Source organism: Saimiri boliviensis, chromosome 14, assembly GCF_048565385.1.
Source record: "Saimiri boliviensis isolate mSaiBol1 chromosome 14, mSaiBol1.pri, whole genome shotgun sequence".
Lineage (NCBI taxonomy): Eukaryota > Metazoa > Chordata > Mammalia > Primates > Cebidae > Saimiri > Saimiri boliviensis.
Window position 1 is genome coordinate 67,747,221 of NC_133462.1, and position 24,290 is coordinate 67,771,510.

Sequence of the window (24,290 nt, forward strand, 5' to 3'; positions counted from 1 at the left end):
GGTGCCATTTGCCAATATCTTTCATCAGTGCCTATAGTCACATGGTGTTCCTGATAATTGAATCAAACAATATACAGATTCAGTGTCATTTTGCAGGTGGTATCAGAAACTGACATGAATTCTTGCCTCCTCTCCCTACACTGCTCTTTTTCTGGTTGTACCCAGTGTAACCTCATATAGCATCCTGTACATTTTGGAAAGAGTCAAGTCCTACAGTTTGAGACCTTCCCTCTGCTGCACCACACTTCCCTGTGTACTGATTCAGCATTTATTTCTGCACATGGGAGGGATCCTAGCTTCTCTTCCCCTGGCTGTATCTTTTTCCATTTTTTTTTCTCTTCTCTATTGCCTTATGCCTATCCTCCATAAGTTCCCCTTTCCTATCTTCCTTTTTTGTTCCCAGGAATCATCTAACTTCATTCATTCACTCCTTTAACACTTTTTATTCCATTCCCACTCTGTGATAGGTCCAAGAGATGCAGCGATGAAAAAAACAAATATGATCGTATCCTTACGATCCTTATGGTTCAGCGGGGCAAACCAATGAGTAAACAAGCAGTTCTATTCAAGATGACACAAACCCAAAGCAGGGGCGTAATATAAAGTTACTCAGTAAGCATACAGGGCATACCTGTGTCATACGTGGAGAGTCAAAGGATTCTCAGAGGAAATGTCTATTCTGGTCCTAAAAGGTATGCTATCCCATTATATGCAGTGTTACCTCTTAGTCCTACAGAAGTGCTTTGCATGTTAATTATCAATACATGTGTAAAGTTCCTTCCATGGTGTGATTTGATTTTTTCTGAAATAACTTCTGTGGTTTACAATTTGTAGTTAAAATCATGCCATAAGATACTGTTGGAGTAAGATTAACCTATTCAGTTTTCACTATGACCTCTGTGTTGTATAGGAGATAACAATTATAACTTTACTTTACTAATTGCTAATGACATGTTATATATTTTATATATAGTTCTAATTCTCTTTAAAATAACTGAAAAATGTAATTAACACCATTGTACAAATTCAGAAACTAAGACTTAGAGAAGTTAAAACACTGTTTTTAAGACCACTCTCTCTTTGACATAGCCAGAATTCTTGGGTTAGTGCCAAAGCCTCTGACTTAACCTGTGTAACCTTGGGTTACTTAATCTTTATTGCTTCAGTTTCTTTACTTGTAAAATGGTGGGAATAATATCTATGTTGTAGAATAAGCATTACAGAATTCTATCCTATTATGAATAATAAAATATAAAAGTAACTGTTCTTACCCTTTTAAGGTTCTGAGACTAGAAGGGTCTAAAAAATGTAAACCTGAGAATGCAACTGGATGAATCCCAGCCCTGTCCACATGACTCGCCCCAGCATTTACGTGTGTCCCCATGAAGCAGTAAACGCCAAGAGAAGAGGGACAGTGTCTGGCCAGTTCCCTATTACAACCTTAGTACCTGGCATTAATGTGAGTGAGTGAACACATAAATAATTCATCCTACCTCTGACTGTAACTTGTTGTGACCTTTATGGAGAAGTTAATATCTCTAGGCCTCGTTTTTTTCATCAATCAATATTTGATTAATAATGTCTCACATGGGAGTCACATATAGTATATAATATGAAATATAAAACCATTATAAGTATTATACGAATATAAACACAGTACAGACAGTATATATAGTGCAAGCCTTGTGCATTTACAAAGGTTTTCAACAATTTACTTCATTTAATTTCAGTGCCATCACACTTTATAATATGATGTGAGCATATGCACGATGTTTCCTTTCAAATAATCTAAAATTCAACCACACTGAGTCACCCTTCTGAGTCTTAAGACTATTCCACATTAGTGAGGATTTTAAACTATTAGGTTGGTGCAAAAGAAATTGCGGTTTTTGCCATTACTTTCAATGGCAAAAACCACAATTACTTTTGTGCCACCCTAATAGCTCATGTGAGAGAGGAATTTATTTGAAGATGTCAGTGATCCAACTGGACACTGCGAGCTTGACTGGGGACTACACTGTCTCCCGATTTCAATCCTGTGTGGTCTGTTGAAGGCAAAGAAGTCATGAGCTGAGCTCTTTGTGCTGGTGCTTTCCAAAGCGTCCTCTGAAGGATTTAGGTAAGGGGTGGTGGGATCTATAGAAGAGAACATGCAGTAGGACAGCCTTGGTGGAGGGAGGTAATATGAGCACTTTTCCAATTTCTTCTAGCTGTAGTTTCACCATAAATCTAATATGACCTTCCAGATCATGCATTCAGAGTGATTACCAGGAGATAAAAACAAGCAACCCAATTTCAAATACACATTTTCAGATAACTATGCCCCATATTTATCTGGTGTGTGTGTGCATGTGCATGTGTGTGTGTATACAGTCACTCCTCAGTACTAGTGAGGGATTGGTTCCAGGACCCTCTGCTGATACCCAAATTCATGGATGCTCAAGTCCTTGTTACAAAGTGATGCAGTATTTGCAAATAGGCCATGCACATCCTGCTGTATACTTTAAATCATCTCTAGATTCCTTAGAATACCTAGTACAATGAAAATACTATGTAAATAGTTGTTATACTGTGTTTTAGAATTTATATTATATTTAATTGTTGTATCATTATTGTTTTCACATATTTTCTATGCATTCTTTCTTAAATTTGCAGATGTGGAACCCCTGGATATCAAGAGCTAACTATATGTATGTTTATATTTGAATACAGTCTATACGAATTCACTGATAACTCTAGAGGTCTTACCTGTGACTGTGTAGTTCTTTTCATCACCTGAATAGATCAGCCTCCCATCCATGTATAAAGAGTACTGAGTTATAATACCATTTGCCTTTTTGGGTGGGTTCCAGGAGAGCAGCAAAGAACTGGGAAGGGATTTGGCCACTGGTGGCTGAACCTCTTGGGGGGCTGTGGGAAAAAAGATTTATAGAGTCTAATTTTAGTTTACTTTTCTAATTCAAACTTTTCAGACTCAAATCAATAAATCATGGAAGAAACCTGAAATCCCATGCATGGAAATATTCCTGATTCATGGGCAGCTTGTCAGTAATCACTTTAGGAACAGTGTTACATAACTGTCCCGTATTTCTGAGAATTTGTATCAAAGATGGATGAAGAGTACTTACGCTAGTTCACTACACGGATGCTTGTGTTACACCATCAAAAGCACTATTAACCCATAATCTCCATGTGAGACTGTACCTGTTAAAGCAAATTAAGCAGATGGAGTCCCCTAGCCTCGAGGTGCTTGTGATCTATGATGAGTAATGCTAGTGAAAGTGGTTCATAATAGATGTTTTTAAAAACCTATACATAATGATAGAAATAGCCAGAAAATGCATAATTGATTTAGTCAATTACATATGAAAACTATCATGAATACTTTTTTTATAAAAAGACCTGTTTATTTTATATAGTTGTCAATGAATTGGGAGTCCTAAGGACAAAAAGATTTTTTTAATTAGCCTAAACTTCTCTATTATTTAGTAAGTTCAAAATTACTTTGAGGAAATTTAGAAGTTTTGGAATTTCTTAAAAAATAAAAAGGAAATATAAATGAAACAAGCACAGGGATCCCTTTGGGGCACAGCTTGACACTGGCATGAGGGGTACCAAGTAAACCCTGGACAAAGGATTTAGTGGATAAAGAGAAAATAATGCAACATAGGGCCATTTGTCCCATATTTAGGCTGGTCAAAGTCCTTGTAAGAGGAGATGTAATTATGTCCTCAGCAGATGCAATGACACAACCAAAACAGCGCTATTATCAGTAGAACAGGTAGAGAAAATGCTGAGGCCAGGTCACTGACACCATAGTTGAGGTGAGGGGAGTATGACTGGTTTAGGTACAAAATACAGCATATAGAGGGTCACAAGAAGGATTTTACAAAATCCTTTACTCTGTCGTGGTTTCATCTGGTGGCCCAGGTCTTCCTTTCTGTTACATATCTTCAGTGCATATGGTACTTGATAAAGGATTTAAAAGAGGAAGAGGGGATATATAGATACTGGGAAAGAGAGGGAGAGAAAGACTGGCTGACTCTTTTTCCCTAAAGATCAAGCTTTTAAATCTCCAAAAGAACTTTACAACTAGACAGTCTAAGAAATGTGCAATTCCTCTCATCCAGAAGACAGAAATATGAAATAACAATGCTTCAAATATTTTGAGAGCTGTTATTTCTTGAAGTAATGTGTTCTGATGCTTAAGCAAAGCTTTCACTTTGGCGTGCTAAAATATTTTCTCTTTCTCACTGCCTTCTTAACATACGCTTTCTGAAAACTTAATTTATGCCAACAGTTTGTAAGTTCCAAGTACAACAGAAGTGAGACTTAAGTCGGAAGGAACTAAGCAGTGATTAATAATGCCTCAATTGGCATTTGGAGGTTCCATCATACTGAAATAATTGTTGCCTGTGCTACTGTTTAGCAGTTAAAAAAGACCATGGAAATCAACCGTTTGATTCTCAATTTCATACTGTGCCATACAATCAATTCTTTTTAGTCAGACTGTCTCTAGATTTACTTCTGAGCCATAGTAAAATGAGGAAGCTTTCATTAATCTTTCAGATGCTTCATATTAATGACAAGGCTCTTGCATGAACAATGTAACAGCAATTAAAAAGCCCATTAATCTGCATTACAGCTATTAAAGATGCATGTCATTAAAGGGTATGGAGTTTGATTCATTTTCGCACCCCCCCAAAAAATGGAGCAATTATGGCCTGGCAATGCACTTTGTCATCAAATTAGGTTGGGGTTTTCCAGCAAATGGCCTTGCAGCATTTAGCTCTTCTCCTATTTTATTATTCATGACTGAAATGTGGAAGTCAAGACCTTTGAAATTACTTTACCTTCTTGTGGAGTAGAGATGTTCAATGCATGTGAGCTCTCAGTACAGCCAGCCAAAGTGCAAGCAGTTAGGGTTACTGCATAGTTTTTGAAGGGTAGCAAGCCTGTCAATATGCCTATAATAAAAAGGGACAAAAGAGGGTTACATGTTTACCATAGCATCAATAAAGAGCATCGTGGGTGTATTTGCATGAGTGTGTGTATCGCAGAGACAGACAGCAAAAGACAGAGACCAGAGAAGGAAATCAAAAACATATTCCTTTTTCAGTCATTTTCCTTCCTGTCTACTGATCATAGAATGGAATTACTCCTGAGGAAGAACTGAGACCAACTTATTGTTAAAACAGCTCTAAAACAGCATCTGATGTTTCTCCCATTAAAATGAGAAGGGGTGGGGGTCCACATATAGTTTGTGAGGCAGAGCACAGGGTTTCCTTTAGCTAAGATGTATATTATCTCATTCCAGGATCCTAGACCTCCTGCAGAAAGAAAACTATTTAATTTTCTTTAACCTAGCATTTTTCAACTATATTTAACTAAGGAGTCCTTTTCACATAGCACCTATTAACACACTTTAAAAATGCTACTCCCAAGAGTGGTTTCATTATTTTAACAGTAGGCCACATATATACAAACAATTTGTTTATGTTGTAGCTAACAAGTATGCAAATTAACATAGTTGAACAATTAGCAAATAAGATAATTATGCTTTTGTACTTCTACTTGCAAAATTATTAATTTATTTAATTAAGACACCTGTCGTAAATGGAAGTGTTGCACGTGGAAGTATTGAATTAACATGGTTTGCTGGTAGATATACAAGATTCGTTCAGCAATTAAAAGTACCTGTAGAAATGAAAACACATTTTGTTTACTAGTGTTCACCAGCAAGACACAGACTTTTTAGTTAATCCTGTGAATTTAAAAAAGTAAAAAAATATAACTTGTGTATTTGCTCACCACTGTTTTTCCTCAATGAAGTGTTTCAGAGCAATCTTGAATCCTAATCACACAGCTTATCATTATTTTTATAAAAAGATGGCCCCATTTGTGGTATTCCTTTATTGATTAAACCTTCAATCACTGAGAGAATACATTATTGCTTTAAGATGCCAATACTGATGACAGCTTGCATCATTCAAACACAAATTTTAATATACATGTTTCTGTATTTTCTCTCCCCCATAGAAAATTTAAAAAATTAAAAGATCAAAGAGCCAGGTTGGAGCAAAGACCAGTTGTCTGGTTTGACACCTCCTGCTTGCCCTTAGTCCCTTGCGCTGCCTCTAAGTCTTCATTCCAGCAACAACCTAGGCATCTCCGTGGGCTGCTGAATCCTGTCTGCCATGCTTCTACATGAAAATATTCATCCACTTGGCACCATCCTCTTAGCTCAAGGCCAAGCAAGACAGCAAGCCAACAAACTAATACGCACACATGTGTGACCATCTCATGCCAAATTCAGCTCTAATTTCAAAACCCTCTTGTGTCACAGCCTCCTGCTTTCTCTCATTCCTGCCCCTGTGATTGTCATTTCCTCTTAAATCTCCCAGACCATGACCCACATTCTGAGTTTACTCTCTTTTAAGAAGTTATTTCTCCTTCCAACAGATGGCTTAACAGCAAACTAACATTATCACATGCACATCTTCATCATGGAGTAGTGTGGAAAAGGGCGCGGATGCTCGGGCCAGATTGCTGGCGTCAGATGCCAAATCTGCTGCCGATGGGCCAACGAACTTGGGCAAGTTGTTCAGACCTCTGTGCCTTAGTTTCCTTGTTTGTAAACAGATGATAATCATCTCTGTCTTGAAGGCAAGGCCTTGCAGGCCTCATCTGTGGGATGGGACTAACACAGTACTTTCCTCAAAGGGTTAGCATTAAGACTGAACAAATTCAGGAACACAGAATACTTAACACGGAGTATTGCCAGTTGAGAGCTCAGGTGCCGAGCTATTTCATTCCAACTTAGGCTACCGTTGCAACTCAACTTCTACCTCTCCATGCTACTAATTACTTTGTGTCTTCTAAAGATCACCAGTGATCCCTTAAATACCAAATCAAATAGCTGTTCTTCAGTCCTTATTCTCCTATACTTATGGGGCATTGCCATCCCTCAACTTCCTTCTGTGAAGTTTTGAGTTCTACTAAACTACTGAGAATTTTCAGTTGTTCTACTAAACTACTGAGAACTCCTTTGTTTCCTTTACTGACTCACGTTCCTCTCAGAGTCTCTTAAATAGCTTTTGTTTCACAAAGTTGGGTTGTTGTCAAGCTTCTTTCCTTTTCTAAACACTCGCCTTTGCTAGCTTATTAAGCCTTATCTGTCGATGATCACTTTTGTATCTATAGACTTCCCGTCTCTCCCAAGCCCTGGTTCTGCAGGCCATTTATCCACACCTGGATGTCCCACTGGTATTTCATACTCAACATGTCCCAATCAAGAATCAACATTTAAATAATTATATAAGGTTCATTTTCTATCTTGTAATGACTCCACCACGATCCCCAAATTCCAGGCTCAAAACTAAAATATCATCATAAAATATGTTTTAGCCATTCTATCTTTGGCAAATCTTTGGCTTCTGTCATGTCTTTCCTATTGCCAAGTTGGAATCTACTGTAAGATTCTAAATAAGATGACTTGCATGTCTGAATTAGTATAATGCCACACTAACAAGAAATGAATCAGCCCCCAGAGAATAAGACTTTTAATCCTAATGTGAATAAGAAAAGCATGTTGGAATATGAGGCAAGTTTACCTTTATCATCAATTAACCTATGGAACATATGTGAAAAGCAGCACCCCTCAAAGATGGGCATGGTTGAGCTGAGGCATTAGAACACCGTAACCAAAAAGAAACCATGCTGATATACAGGTTGGTTATCGGAAATTCTTAGCATGATGATGTATCATACGTTCAGGAAGCATTGTCATTGAGAAACATAAAAGCAGCTCTATGACTGTGCAATTTTGCAGCCTGACTTTATAAAATTCCTTATACGTAACATTTCCTTCCAAATCATAACTAAAGCACAATGTTGGAATTTTAATTGTTATATCAACTAATCAAGAAAGGTATTCATATAGACTTTCAGAGGGATTGTATCAAACCAGATCCTGGGTTCACACTCACTAAGTGATCTTTAGTGCTTTATGTAAAATTTCTTGCTTTCACTAAATGAGTTAATTTGTGTGTAATACGTGTACAGCAAGAGTTCTTTATTAACTTCAGCCACTCTTTATTTTAAGGACCTTAGAAAACAAGCAATACTCATCTCAGCAAACTTGCTTTCTTTAGCTTCGATTTGGTAGAGAACTTTACCAAATTGTATTGTATTTCACAGAAAAACTCTGAGACTCTTAAAGAAAGATGCGGGAGAGAAACTAGATCATCTTTCAAAGTCATTTATCAAAGTGCTCACATTTCCCATTTCAAGCCAGGTGAAACAATAATAAGCTCTGAGAAATGAGAGCTGTAAAATAGAAAACAGAAAAAAAAAAAAAAAGGAAGAAAGCTGATGTTGTGGTTCTTGCCAACTGTGGATCCCAGGTGGAAGGTTTTAGATGGTTTGTAAATCACACTTTCAAAAAATGTGCTGCATTTTCTAAGGCTGGAGTGCCATTTATTTTCTATTTCCGGTAGGGCATCTTGTTCATCATGATGTGTGTCAGAGACAAAGTTTGTCAAACCATCTGATACTTTTCCTTAAAGGCAAGTTAGTATTACTTACTTCAGGAAGAAGAGCAGTATAATGGTTTGCTGTGCTCTCTCCTCCTGTCAGATGAAAATTAAGGGTAACATAGGGGCAAGGGGCTGGTCAAACGTGGTCTTCATTCACTTGGAATCATGGCAAAGTCATTTTATTGTTGGAGACACGTGGTTTATCTCCTTTGATTCTCAATATGGAGAGTTTACCAGGATGGGTTCAAGTTGATGCTTACAAAAAAGTTGTGCATGGCTGAAGAAAGGGATTAACACATTATCTCCAAGACTAGGTCGATTTTGAATATATACTTTGAAATCATTGAGTGATTATCCTAATGGCTTTGCTTTAAGGGTTCTAGTTAGATTAGGTACTCTCTGGAAAATATAGTGTTACTGTGGTAATACATTGTCATTAAAAAGCATTTATTAATGTTTCTTCTATATGCCTCTGGAAAAGGTGCTGATTTTTACAAAGTTTCTAATATAAGACAATACTGGAACTAGAAGAACCCTTATAGTAACAGATTGATGCATAAAGCAGAATGTTTGCATATAGACCAAGTGGACAATGACATTTATAAGATTCAGACTTGCCAGTTCAAGATGATAGAAAGCTAAATTTAATTTAAGATATATTTCAGTATTATATCAAAAAGAATAGTAGAAATATATAATATGATATATCTATAAAGGAATCTTAGACAGAGAGCCCAAAAAGAGAAATGGGTTAGTCTCCTTTTATGACACTTGGGGTTTTTAGACTGAAGAAGTATATCCTGAAAAGAGGAACTTTAAAACTGGTTTGGTTGTGAATCTCTTTGTTTGGGACACATCCCAGAGAAGTCTTTTTTTTTTTTTTTTAATTTGAGAATGTCCCTATTACAAGGCAGGCCAGATGACCTCTCGCAAACCTCCCTTTCAGCCACAAACTCTGTGAAATCAGAAAATGGTTCCAACCATGTCAGGAAACCTGCTAGTCCCTCTTGATAATGGAAAAGGGCAAGCTGAAGAAACATTCAATAAGCATAAAGCAAGCATTATTGATGTCTTAAAAGTGTTAGTATCCCATGAAACACAGGAGGGTGGGTATCCGGATTAAAATCATTGGCACCAGCAGGACCATAACTCTCACTGCTAAGCGATAATGCATTTTGCATTAATGCTTAACATTGAGAAATCCTGACATGCCACACCAAGGGAGTTTGAAGTCAAGCAAGTAGATTCCTTCGAATTGAAGTCCTGTGGGCCACAGTGGGTGCAGAAAGCCCAAGCTGAAAGAACAGGGGGCAGGGACTTGATTTAAGGGAAGGAAACACATCATCGAGGGAAGAGCCTTACTGCATATGGCTCCAAACTCTGTGCTCTGAGGGTTTCCACCTAACAGAGGAGAAAAGCATTGGCCAGGAGAACTTTCGACTTAAAAGTCCTTCATAGTGATTTGGGGAGTTCCTCGAACACAGAGGGCCTATCTTTTTACTTCTTTCCTTATCCTCTATCCCAGCAGCTATTAGGATGGCTTACCAAAAGTGAGCACTTGATGGGTGACTGAAAAATGAAGATTTTGCAGACTCTTAGCTCCACTCAGCTTTTTCTCTTACTATGGGAGAGCCCAACTCCCACCACACCCCTTCCAGAAAACAAGCAAAGTAACAGACGTTGTTTCTCTTGACTGTTACATTATTATCTCCAAGGCTCTCTTTCCTCTGCTCTAACCTCAAGTTTCAATGGAGCCAAAGAAAAATATTAATAATTGGAGGCAGCCTGACAACCCAAGACAAAATCATTGCGGAGCTGACACCAGCTGTGCAAGCTTTTACGCCTCTAATGGGACCCTGTATGCTGAGAAGCAGCAAAACAACAGAGGAGTCTGCTTTGATGTTGAAATTTTATGATTAACTCCTCTGACTAAATGCAGACAAGTATAAATGCTCTGCCTGGAAACTGAGCCTAAGACACAAAGCAAAATGGCATCTTTTTTACAGCCAAGCACATTTCGGAGAAGAAAAAAGGACTCCGTTTCTACTTACATACTTCAGCAGACTCCTCCTCCCTCCCCCACCTCACCCCCAGCTGCCAACCTAGGTGTTTGGCCAGCATCCACTGTAATCTGTTCTCCTTCATTATGTTAATCTGTGGGCGGAAAGATTTCTGTCATCTTCGAATCGCTTGTACAGCAATGGTAAACACCTTGGCCTGTCTGTAATTGGACAGGTGTCTGCATTGATGTCACCCAGCTTTTAATTCAATTAAATAACTGGCTGCTCTGCTCTCATCACCCACTCATTTCCGTTGCACTTTTAGTCTGGCGGTGAAATCTGCAAGCAGCAACTGTCTACCCTGAGTCCAAAGTCAAGGGTCCCCTTGCAAGGATCATGTACAATATTTCAAATGGACTCCAGCAATCCAAGAGTATTTTCACGCTAGGGAAGGCATTTGAGATAATATGGAGAATTTCTCTCTTTTTTTTTTTTTTTCCTGTATCTTTACATTCTGCTGCATCTAAATGATATCTTCTACTACTGGCTAGTAATTAGGAGCAGTCACAGCAAACGGAAAAGCTGTTTCTAGCTGCCTCTCCCCAGGGCTTTTCTCCATCTCAAGAGAACTCATCAGAGTACAGTGCTCTTATTTATTTGCTGGCATTTCACATTTGGATCAAGAAAGTGAGGGTGGGCAAGAGCAAGACATTTATTAAGAGGGCCATCTGGTAAGGGATACCACACAGGCAGAGCTGCTCTTGCTACCTGGAGACATAATGGAAGAGGCCACTTTTTAAAAGAAAACTGGCCAGGGGAAGGAAGGCAGAAGAAGAGACTTCTGGCTGGGGATTCTGCTGCAATGCTGATAAAATCTAATTTTTAAGTATACATTCCAAACCAACCCAGTGGATGGATTAAAGATAGTAAATTCATCCAATATGCCATGCTTCCTGCCCACTTAAAGGAACCTCTGAAAATAAATTAAAGTTCTAACACAGACATTTTGACACAGTGACCCCATGAAACTGAATAATGACATTTGTTAAATATGGATGAAAACTTAACGGTCTAATAGAGATCTGGAAATATATCCAGGATGCTTCTCCTCTAGTTCTTAGCCCAGGAGGGTGGGATTTATTACTGTTGTATTTTGAATAATATTTTAAAAAATAAAGCCTTGTAATATTTATAAAGGGAGTGTCGATTTTTGTTTTACCCAAAAGGTAAAACAATAAGTACACTTAACCCAAACCTAAGGTAATCCCTTGGAAACTTCAAGACTAATTTTTCTTACATTAAATTCCCTTCGAATGGCTTTCCTGACCTTGCTTTAAACTTTTAGTAGAAAGCCTAGAAGATCATATACTGATCAAAGACTATGCAGATGCTGATGCTCACAAACAGGAAAACAATATTCTTTTATTTCTTTATAAAATATGTGGGCGAATCCCAGTCTTAGAGGATTGTTTAAACAGTGATTTTAATTGACCTCAAACTGGATAATTTTATTATCCAGTTAAGATTCTCTGAGCAGGCTTACATCTAACCTCAAATTTTTAATCAATGCCTTTGTGGTAGGAACTACAGAGTCTTTGTCATTTTTATTCTAATTCGACAGTAAGTTTGAAGCCGTGTGCTTGTGTTAACTCTTTAACTTAACATAAGGTCTGACACTGAAATTACTGAATCTTTCCAAGAAAACAATGAAGCTGACTAAGCAAAGAGAAAGGCAAAGAGACAAGAGGAAAAGATAAGAAAGAGAAATGAAAGTCATCCCTTATGATCAGTGTCCTAGCTCCCCTGCTACAAGCCTCTGATATTGTTATCCAATTGTACAGAGGAGGCTGCTTTTGGAGACAGTGTACCCTACGGTGCTCGAGTCCACACAGCTAAAAAGCAGTAGAGCCAGTATTAGATCCTATGTCTTCTGGCCCCAAGACCTTTATTCCTCCCATTTGACCTAAGCTCCAGTTCCACAAAAAAGAAAAAAAAGTATTGAAGAAATGTCATTTAAAAATAATAGCACACTGTTTACTATAAAATACCTTATTTAAAATGCACCTTACAATGTGTTAAAAGTTTCAAATTTATTACTGAAACCTATTGTCTGCAAACAGAAATTAGCAGTCTTGTCCTCCAAAATGAGCAAGTTTGTATGCCTAGAATATTTACAAAAATGACTCATTCATAAGAAATTTCTATGTGTGTGTTTATTATATATATAACCCTTTTAATTCATTCCAAATATAATGTAAATATAAAATGATCATAAAAGGTAGAAAACAGAAAAGTCTGGCTGGCCTTCTTTATAAAATCTGATTGATAACATTGACGTATTTGTATTGAATGTTAATATGCATTGTGGACATTCCTAGTTGATTATTACTGTAGAACAAAATTTATGTATTTTAATCATTTTTAACAATGGCTCAACATGTTACAGAAAGAAATGCAAACCCTTTGGTGTCAATCCTTACTACATAAAATAAAATGAAAATCTTGTTTTAAAAAAACTCTTTCTGACGATTTCACAATGTACCAGTAGTTCAGGAACATTATGTATTCAGGAGAGTTAGACAAAGCTATTAACTCATCAACACTGCATTACCTAATGAAATCCTTCTACATTAGCTAAGCAGGAACATTACATCATTTCTATTTTTACTATTTATGTCATAGGCCATATTTTTGTCCTGTGAATTTTTTCAGACCAGTTTCTTTCAAGATCTAGATTTAAAGAAATAGTTTGCAGCCTATAATCCCAGCACTTTGGGAGACCGGGTGGGTGGATCACCTGAGGTCAGGAGTTTGAGATTAGCCTGACCAATACAGTAAAACCCCATCTCTACTAAAAATACGCACACACAAAATTAGCCAGGTGTGGTGGCAGCATGTGCCTTTAGTCCCAGCACTTGGGAGACTGAGACAGGACAATTGCTTGAACCCAGGAGGTGGAGGTTGCAGTGAGCTGAGATGGTGCTACCGCCCTCCAGTCTGGGCAACAGAGCAAGACTCTATCTCAGAAAGAAAAAAAGAAGAAATAAAGAAATTGTAATAAACTACGAACAATAGAATACTGATTTATGGTCTACTATAAAAACTGGCTTTTGTCTTTAATAACACCATCAAAAAGAATTCCTTTTTATTTACTTTTGATGTTTGCCTATTATGGCAAAGACCACTAATTGTCCCTTATTATATGTCATACTCCTTTTCCTCAGTAAAGTAAAAACACTTTTTAGCTGGGCAAACGGCCACTTGGAATAAGGACAGCATTTTTCAACATTCCCCAAAGCTAGGTATAGCCATGTGACTAAGTTCCGACCATGCAAGATAACCAGAGGTAGAGGAAGAACTTCTAAAATATGTCTTTAAAATGAATGTGAGTATTCTTTGACCATTATTCCTTCTTGCTGGATGAAAATCAGAATGGATGGCAGGAGCTCAAGCAGTCATCTTGGACTATGAGGTAGAAGCCTTGTCCATAAGGATAGCACAACCAAAAGATAAAGTGTGTGGGTCTCGCACTGTGAACATCCCACCTCTGCATTGACTTACTGTGGTCACCTATTACCATGAAGAGAAAAACTTCATCACTATTATTTCAGGTTCTCAGTTTCTCAAGTGAAATGAATTAAATATGATAAACCCTCTCTATTAGGTTTTCCCCCATAAAACTTTCATTATCTACATAATCTTACACTTCAGAGAGTACTTGGGCTATATTTTAGTGTTATAAAAATCATATTACAAAAATAAGACCTAGCACTAGTGTAGAACATGGTAGATCACATTTTTAAATAAATGAATATTTTCTGTTCTGTATATTATCAGCATTGCAGCCGTGTTGGCTTCCTTATTTTTCACTTCAAATATATAGTGACTGGATTCTATTCTGAGGTCTAAGTTTTAGAATTAATCTTTACATTCTATTACACTACTAACACATTTTTTTCTATTGAGAAATGTGTATTAAGTTTGAAATATACATTCAGGTAGTGATAGCTCAGTATATTCTTTTATGAAATTAAAGAACTATTGATAAAAGACTCTGGAGACTTAAGTAAAGAACAGTAGCTCAATACTCAGTCCAACTCAGCATGAAACAATATTAACATTAGGTTAACTATGGGGTTAGTAGTAGAAAGATAAATTTGCGAATTTAAACATTCCTTTGTTCATTCTTTTAAGTTAAGTATATTAATCACCTTCCTTGAGCAAGGTAGTGAACAAGGCTTAAAATAAATTTAATACATACAACTTGTCCTCCAGGATCTTATTGCCTGTTGAAGAAATAACATGGGTGCATAGAGAGTACCATAGGCAGTTTTAGCAACTGTGGAGTAAGAACTTTCAGTTGAATAGAAAAAAAAATATCATGGCATTGAATTACAGTCATTTCTCTGCAGACTTCTCAGGTAATTATATATACATACATATATATATGTATACATAATACATTATATATGTACCTATATGTATAGTACATATAGGTACATATATTATGTATTATATATACATATATACATATACATATATAGTATACATATATGTATATATATGATATGTAGAGAGCATATTTATATGATGTATGAATGTACATACACATATACATACATATACAGAGTATCATTTTAATTTAATTTAATGTTATTGATGACACTCTGTATAGCTGAGTTTAAGTCACAAAGTTAGGCATGAGGCAAAAATAACATGATTTAAAATTCCCTTGACAATTCCTTATATGGCCAATAAAGTCCAGTACATTTGGTTTTGTGTATGCCTCTAACTCTTCAGAAATCAATGATTCTTCAGGGCTTTTAAGTCTTCATTCTTTTTGTAGACAGCAAAACAATTAGTATCACTTCTTTGTCAATGATTGGGAAACTCTAAAATTATTCAAACATTCTTTCCAGCTAACAGATATTGACAATTTTAATACTGGGTAGCATCCTTTGCTTATGACATTATTTTTTATAGGTTTTTGTTTGGTTTGGCTTTTGCTTTTTTGCTTTCTTCTCCATCCCTAACCCATTTCCAAAACATGTAGTCGAATGTCTGTAACTTAAATGCATGCAGGTTAAGGCTCTACCAAGCATTACAATTATAATTCATACATTGAATTATACTGTTCTTACTTTTATATGAACCTATTGGGCATCTTATAATTGAGAACTAGGTTTTGTTATATTTTATTTTGTTGTTGTTGCTGTTTTCCATTTCTCATATAAATAGTGAGCTCCTTGCATTTCTACATTGGGCAATAGGGAGTGGGAGGGGGCTGGTTGGAAATTCAGAATCTAACACCGTATTCCTAGATCTAGTGAATCAGAATCCATGTTACCAAGATCCCCAATTCTTACTTCCTTTCTACTGGGAATTATCAGAAGCACTGCGCTTGAGGTTCAGGGACCCCACTGATACGAACTCTCTTTCTTCATTTGCCTTGGCATTTTTCTGGCAGCAAAGCTAACACAGTTAGAACAAAAAGCAGCAATAAAGCAGAGACAGTTGCAAGCCTAGCAGGTGAAAGTATTTCCCTCTAACCTGACCATTCCTCTATGATAGTGCCTTTCAATATGTGGCTCATAAACCTTCCAAAAGAACCAACTGGATCACTAGGTAAAATGCAAATTGCTAAATACTAGCTCATACAACAGAAGCATGTGAGTGGTCCCTAAATTTGCATTTTATAAGTAATCTGAGAATCACCTTATGACCAGCAGAATTGAGAGTCACTAATTTATTACTAGTAGCCATGGAAAAGAGGCAAAAATTAGAGACAGATTTTCAGTATGAAATCCACATTATTCAGATAAAAAAATGAATATCCATTGTCTGTAAAGACTGAAACAATTTTAGTGGCCAAAGTATATTATTATTTGTATTATAATTAAAATGGCTTTTAATATTTTACATAAATATAGATTTATTTGGGTCATCTGGAAGACTGTTCTTGATTCATTTTCCAAACTATTGCAAATAATAAATAATATTACTACTATTTGTTATTTTACCCGAGGAAGGAATATAGTCCCTATACTTTAGCTCAATGTAATGCAACAATGAAATTGAGAAAATATTTTCTGTATACCAATTATATCTGTAGCACTCGATGCCAGGTGCTGTAGTAATTATGCTTATAATTAAGTTTATATGTTTAAACACCTTGCAGAAAAAATAGTTCGTATATGTGCAAACTCTTGAATCCATTCATTCCTGAAATAATTTCAAATCAAATTGTAAAGTCAGTTTCTGAGCAGTCCTCAGTTTGAGGGAAAATGCCAGTCCTGTCTCTCTGGGCTGCAGCTTTGCATGTTAACAGGGCTGCAGGGAAAATCAGCAAAAGCTACCCAGAGTTAATTGGAGCCCTTTCAACAAATCTAAAGATACATAGGAGTGATAACTGAAGGGCTTTCTACCCTGTGGCTCTGGCTGAGGAAATGAACCTTAAAGAACTCCTTGCTCTGAACCTTGGCCTTGGGAGGGCAAAGAATCTAGACCCTGTGGCCCAAAGGGGCCCATTTGCTCCTGAGTAGGGCTGTTAACCCTTGGACTCTCCATTGCAACTGGGATTTATCTCATTTAATCCTCTGGTAGCCAAATTCATGAATGGTAAATATTCTGTTTCACTATTCTATTTTTTCAGTTCTCTTAGTTGATATTCATTTTTAATAATTTTCTTTGCTTTTACCTTCTGCTTTTTTAAAGTCTGAGCATAAAATCCCACTTCCCAATAATTAGTACATTTAATTTTTGTCTTCCTACGATATTATTTTACTAATGTTTTCTATTTACTTTTAATAGCTTATTATTTTTTATATGCATTTAATTTTTACCCCACTAATATTTTGGAGTTTCAATAGGGAAATGAAAGTTATTAAGAATTTCTGGATAAATGTGATCACTGGTGACAAACTCCTCCTTTAAATAGAGTTTCCCGATGCTGGCTTTACAACAGAATTACCTGAGATCCTTTAAAAATACAAATGGCCAGGTCACATTCCAGGCCAATTGAATCAGACTCTTTTCAGGTGGGGCACATAGGCATCAGTATATTTTTTAAAGCTCCCCAGGTGACTCAGTATATGCCTATAGTTATGAACTATCATCTTGTAAGAATCCCAGTGAAATGACCAAAGGATACAAGGCAAAGACAATGGACTGTTAGAAGGAAACTCCTGGGCAAACTCAATCTTAAACTGGAAGCGAATGCCAGCAAGCTCTTAGCATTTCTACTGTACCAAACACTTGGAAGGAAGAAGCTGGAACTGTACAGTGACTGCGAAGCTAATGCAAATTTACCCCACCGACCCTGTCATCATCTTAGCGAAAGGATTTTATTAACAGCAACTAGCTGCTTAGTAAGATGATTTGAAAACAATTTAATTTTCCCATGCAAACACCCAGTCAGAAGATTATTTTAGAGATGAGGCAACTGAACTATGGAGTTGAGTTTGGAGGAGAACATTTAGCTAATGGAAAAACTGTAACTGGAAAGAAGGATGAGAATACAACCTTCAAATTACAGAAGATTGTCATATGCTGGGGAGGATTTAATTCAAGAAACCTGTAAAATTTAAAAATCATGAGTTGCATGCCATTTATAAGATCTACAAGAACTTGGAATCCACTAAATAAGAGACAGAAGGTAAGCAGTGAACAACAGGGATGAAGACCACAGGTGAGAATATCAAGAGACAAACAGAAATCAAAGCAAGCTAGATGAGGCAAAATGCAGATCATATCAAAGACTGAACTAGAAAGATTAAAAATCATCTTAGAAGTTTCAAGAAGTAGAATCAACAGTGCAAAAATCAGAAAATTGAAAGAAAAACAATTATGGAACAATAACCCAGAATTCAGAAACCGTAATACAGAGATTATAAAGACAACTATTAATCCATTGAACACTCACTATATGCCTGTTTCTGAGCAAAATATTTACATAATTCATTTATATCTTTATAGCAGTTCCATACCATAAATAAGATTTCATCCCCAATTTATGAAGGAGGAAACTCCAATGTCAGGATATGTTTTTAAATTTGCCTGAGGTCACACAGCTAAAAATTACCATAGGTGGAATCTGAACTTAGATTCTATCTTTGACGCTACAAGCTGCATTCTGAACCACTAACACGAGGAAGACAATCTGGGAAGAAATATACAATATTGAAAACTGCTATTCTCACCAGAAGTAATGATCATAAACACAATGGCAAATTTTCCAAGCTGAAGAAAGACCAAAATCTGAAGAATAAAAGAGATTATACAACTAAAAAAAATTAAGAAAAAGAAGCCAGTACATTTTCTGATAACATTTTTTAAACTTAATTGGTAAATAGCCCTATTCTAACCAATAAAGCTAAATTTCCTTGTATATTCAGTGTTGAAATTATTTAAGTAGGACTCTTAACAACAAAAATTAACTTAAATATTAAAATATCAACAGAAGTCACCTCAGTAATGCTAAATGAGAATTTTTTTCAAGATCAACAGCAAAACTGTTTATACAGGCTTCACCTGTTTTTCTCTCTTTTGGTACTTTGGTTTCTCAACCAACTGGTAAAGCAGCTGCCATAAAACAATCTCTACACCGCTAACATCTCCACCAAATCCAACTTGCTGGCTCTCTGCTTCCTCAGCTCCTTCCACCTCACTACCTCATATTCCTTTTGCTTACTGTGAAATCCTCTGACTGATAATTATCCAAGCTGGCTTTGGTGACTCTCTATTCACATTCTTCCCTCATTATCCTGAGTCTGCACAATGAAAAGTCCATCTGGCAACACAGGAGATCTTCTTAGTCTTTACGATTACCTTCTACATATATCCTTGACAACTCACTTTAGCATTGAGAGCAGCAAATTTCTTGAAGGAACAAAAATAAAAAAATTCATAGTCCACACTGGCAATAAATGTAGTGGGGTTAAAAAAAAGCACACAAAAAAACAAGAAATAATAAAACTGGAAAGCATAAACCATGATGGCAGAAAGAAGACCAATTATATCAATTACTTAAAAAATATTAATAACTCCCCTACTTAAACATAGAGAATTTCAAGTGAAAGATAAAACAAACTACAGAGATATATAGAAGTCCTCACTTAATGTCATCAGTATTTTTTTTAAACTGTGACTTCTGAGTGAAATGATGTACAACAAACCCAATTTTCCCATAGGCTAATTGATGTAAAAAAGAATTAAGATCTTATGGCATATTTCTGGTCACAAAGCATCACCAAACTTCTATAGACTACTAATATTAAACATTGAAATGAATGTGAGCTATACGTCCATTTACAAAAGATTAATCAAAATGAGAAAATGATGTACTCAAATATAGTGAATCAGTGAGTGACAGTGGTCATAATGGTGCAAAACAAGTAATAAATGCTTGCCAAGTGAACATTGTAAGGGGCACCTCCTACCAGCACAGAGTTCAAACCTCAGCAATCACAGACAAGGCAGCTTGCTGAGCCCTGTGGTACTGCATTGTTTATTTCGTGCATCTGTATGATTATCATAGACTTTATGAATGTTTGCTTTACAGCGATTTCTATTTATTCATTCATTTATTCCAATATGCTTATTCCAGTTCAGGGTTGTGGGTGGCTGGAGCCCATCCCGGCAGCTCAGGGCTCAAGGTAGGAACCAGCCCTGGACAGGCTGTCGTACCATCACACACACACACACCGGCACTCACTCATTCTGGGGCCATGTAGACAGGCCAATTCATGTAACGGGCACAGCTTTGGGATGTGGGAGGAAACTGGAATACCCAGAGAAAACCCACAAAGACATGGGGAAAATGTACAAATTCCACACAGACAGTTGCTGGGAATTTTTTTTTTCTTTTTTCTTTTCTCATCAAACTTAAAAGAAAACAATGTTGAATGAAGGGACTTTCCAAGTTGTTGCCATGCAGTCATGGGCTACATAAAGTTTTGGTTAACAGGCAACATATAGGCTAGTGGTCCCATAAGATTACAATGGGTGCTTTTACTATACCTTCTCTGCTTTTTGATCTGTTTAGATGCACAAATACCATTGAGTTACAGCTCCCTACATTATTCAATAGAGTAACACGCTGTGTAGACTTGCAGCCCAGGAACAATAGGCTGCAGCATCTAGCCTAGGTGTGGAGTAGGCTGTGCCCTCTAGGTTTACGTAAGTACACTAAATGATGTTTACAAGGTAGTGAAATCTCCTAATGACACATTTCTCAGAACATATCCATCCTTTAGCAATGTATGACTGTACCTAAAGTAATGACACTTTGAAGGTTAAAACATTATAATTATAAAAGTAATAAAAATTTTAAAAAATACAAATAAAAAATATCTCAAATTGACAAAACTGCACTCATAGTTAACAAAGTTAACTCTTTACTTAGTTTTTGACAAATTCGATATATAAAAATAAATAACAAATGCTCAGTGGTTCTCTGATTTTCTTCTCCCTATACATCACTCCCATGTATGACATGCTTTTCAGTAGCATCCTGTACTATACTGTTGGTTTATAATCTGTGGGATCTCTCCTTCAAGAAGGTATCCTTCAGAATCTTGGGAGAGGCTGTTTTAATTTGAAAAGCCTTTCTGCTCCCTGTTTCTGATTTGCTCTTACCCTAACCTTAGAATCACTATTTCGAGGAATATGCATTACATGGTATCAATATGTTATACCTAACATAAACAAATAATAATCAACACTAAGTGGGGAATATATATTTTAAAAAATCACCCATATTCAACATTTTAAGGACATTATGTTAACTATGTAAAATATTTTTTAAAATCTGCACATTAAAATGCAAATCAAACTTTTTAAAAAAATGACAGAACTGGGGGAGTTGCATCAGATAAGATAAATGTGTATATTATTCTTCAAATGCAGGGAAAAACTTTAATGAGAAAATGTGTATGATTCAATAGAAGTATTAACAATGTGGCTGGGTGCAGTGGCTCATGCCTGTAATCCCAGCATTTCAGGAGGCCAAGACAGGTGGATCACCTCAGGTCAGGAGTTCCATAGCAGCCTGGCCAACATGGTGAAACCCTATCTCTACTGAAAATACAAAAATTAGCCTGGCCTGGCGGCACACACCTGAAATTCCAGCTCCTGAACTTGGGAGGCAGAGTTTGCAGTGACCCGAGATTGCACCCCTGCACTCCAGCCTGGGTAACAGAGTAAAACCCTGTCTCAAAAAAATAAGATACAATAAAAAAAATAAAAATTAAAATTAAAAAAGACAACAATGAACCTGCTTAGACACACTGCAAAAGAAGTAGAAATGGCTAATAAACATTTAAAAATTAATCTCTCTAGTAATCACATAAATACAAATTAAAACAATATTCTGACACATTTTGCCTTTCAAATTTGCAATTTTTTTTTAAAATCTGTAAAACTTGGTGTTGGCTAGAAAAAAATGAAATGCACAATCTTGCATCCTGCTTGCTTGGTGAAGGCATAATTTGTACAGCCTTTTGGGCAGTATAAAAATCTCTATCCTTTTCTTGAGAAATTACCATACATTAAGCATAGTGTTACACACTTTACAGATATCCTATAGGTAACACTGATACAGTGCATTCCACATGTCAAGCACTGTGCTGTGTGCTTTACATATATATGAATTCATTTAATCCCCACAGCTGCCCTGGGAGGCAGGTAGTTGTATCTCATTCTTATTTACCTACAAGGAATCTGAGGCACACAGAGATTTATTGAATTGTCCAAGTTACACAGCTAAAAAGGTGCTAGAATATCATATCACTTAATATTTTTAGTATTATTCTGAGGTAAATATTACTCTCCCATTTCATAGGTTAAGACTTATAGATCCAGAAGGATGTGGAATTATCTAAGTCACAGAGAAGGTATACAGCAGAGATTTATAGCAATGTCTGACTTCAAAGTTCAAGACTATACAACGTCTTAAGAGCCTTTGATGAAGTTGTTCCATTTCTAGGGGTTTATTCTATCATCATTGTTAGGAATTCTCCTAAGGATTTACATAAAAATTTCTTTAAATTGTATTAATTACAAAAGTAATTGTTGGAAACCCAGGAAGCAGGGGGACACTGAGACAAAATGTGATTGCACAAGAGGCAATGCGGGGGACATGGATAAAGCTGAAAACCATCATTCTCAGCAGACTAACACAGGAACACAAAACCACACACTGCATGTTCTCACTCATAAGTGGGGGTTGAACAATGAGAACACATGGACACAGGGAGTGGAACATCACACTCCAGGGCCTGTCAGGGGTTGGGGGCTAGGGGCGGGATAACATTAGGAGAAATATCTAACGTAGATGACGGGTTGATGGGTTTAGCAAACCACCATGGCATGTGTATAACTATGTAACAAACCTGCACAATCTGCTCATGTATCCCAGAACGCAAAGTATAATAATAAAAAAAAGGAAAGATTTTTGAGCAGAGGTACATGATGCTGGACGATCTGTAGAATAGACTCAAGGCCAGGGAGAAAAAAATGCTATGAAAAAGATGAGAATAAGTATTACAGTTATTCAGGTAAGTTGTCCAGGCAAAAGATGGTAGTGGTTTGGGCCGGCCAGTAGATAAGAAGTGGATGAATTTAAGACATATTTTCAAAAATAGCTCTAAGTCCCGAGACTCTGCAATATGTCGTCACACTTTAGAAGAAGTAGTGAGCAAAGGACAGTGAGAACAGGGTCCCTGGAGAACCAGGAGGTAAGCAGAAGAGTCACAGAAGTGAAGAAATATTTCAAGAAATGATGAGAGAGTTACTGTGTAGAATGCTGAAGAGTGGTGAAGACAAGGAGTGCAAAGTGTTTTTTGCCTATGTAAACATGGCAGTTTTGGTGCTCTTCACAAAAGTAATGCGCAGAAGCCAGATAAAGTGAAGACAAAATGTACGCAGATACTTCATGCCAGACGATGGCCAAAAGGAGAGTGGGAGCCGTAGCTAGGAGTTTAGACAGAAAGAAGATTTTTGTGATTGGTTTGGGTTAGTGTGCTGGTTTTTTAACAGCGGAGGTAAAACTTGAATGACCCTGGGAAGAATTCACCCAACAGTGGTTTTCAAACTCTGGCATGCATCAGATGTAGCTGGGGGCTTGTTAAAATGAAGACTACTGAGCCACACTGCAGACTGATTTCGTGGGTTGGGGGGAGGCAGGAGAATGTGCATTAGAAGTTCCCAAGTGAACCCAGTAATGCTGGTCCTTGGGCCATACTCTACTGCAGCAGAGAGAGGCGTTAAAAATATAAATGAGAGGAAGATAAGCTATCAGTAGCATCTCTGAAAAAACAGGAAGAACCAGGGTCCAGAGGATTTGTGAAGATTTCTATTTCTGATAGGATAAGAGAAACTCTGTAAAACAGAAAGGAAAAAAAAAAGTATGAAAATAAAAAATAATTATGAAAATAAAAAGATAGCATAGCATACACCTCCTATATGTCAAAATGGTTTTAAGTGTTCTAGCACTCATCCAACCCCTAATAACAACTCCATCGGGTAGATAAATGCAATTAATATATACATTTGGTAGTAAGAAAGTAACAGAAATCCTATACAATAGATTATTTATTCTCTGGTGTCTAATTTAATCTAAAATAGAACACTGTCAGCTGGGTAGGTTGAGAAAGGGAGATAACGTGTGTATAGTTTGGAAATACATAAAATATTTAATCAGGAGAATGGGGGAAGGAGCTTATTCTGGAAATATAGTAGGACTGGTGTCATTACT

The 24,290-nt window shown here is 36.7% G+C and overlaps 1 protein-coding gene across 1 annotated transcript in view; it reads right to left on the reverse strand.

The window, feature by feature from the left end:
• The window catches only part of USH2A (usherin), a 777,205-nt gene that overhangs the window by 401,171 nt on the left and 351,744 nt on the right, over positions 1 to 24,290 (reverse strand). Inside the window, exons 30-31 of the mRNA XM_003930351.4 lie at positions 4,854 to 4,967; positions 2,749 to 2,910 (exon numbers count right to left, since the gene is read on the reverse strand). Coding sequence (XP_003930400.3) covers positions 2,749 to 2,910; positions 4,854 to 4,967 — 276 coding nt within the window. The remainder of the gene's footprint in view (positions 1 to 2,748; positions 2,911 to 4,853; positions 4,968 to 24,290) is intronic.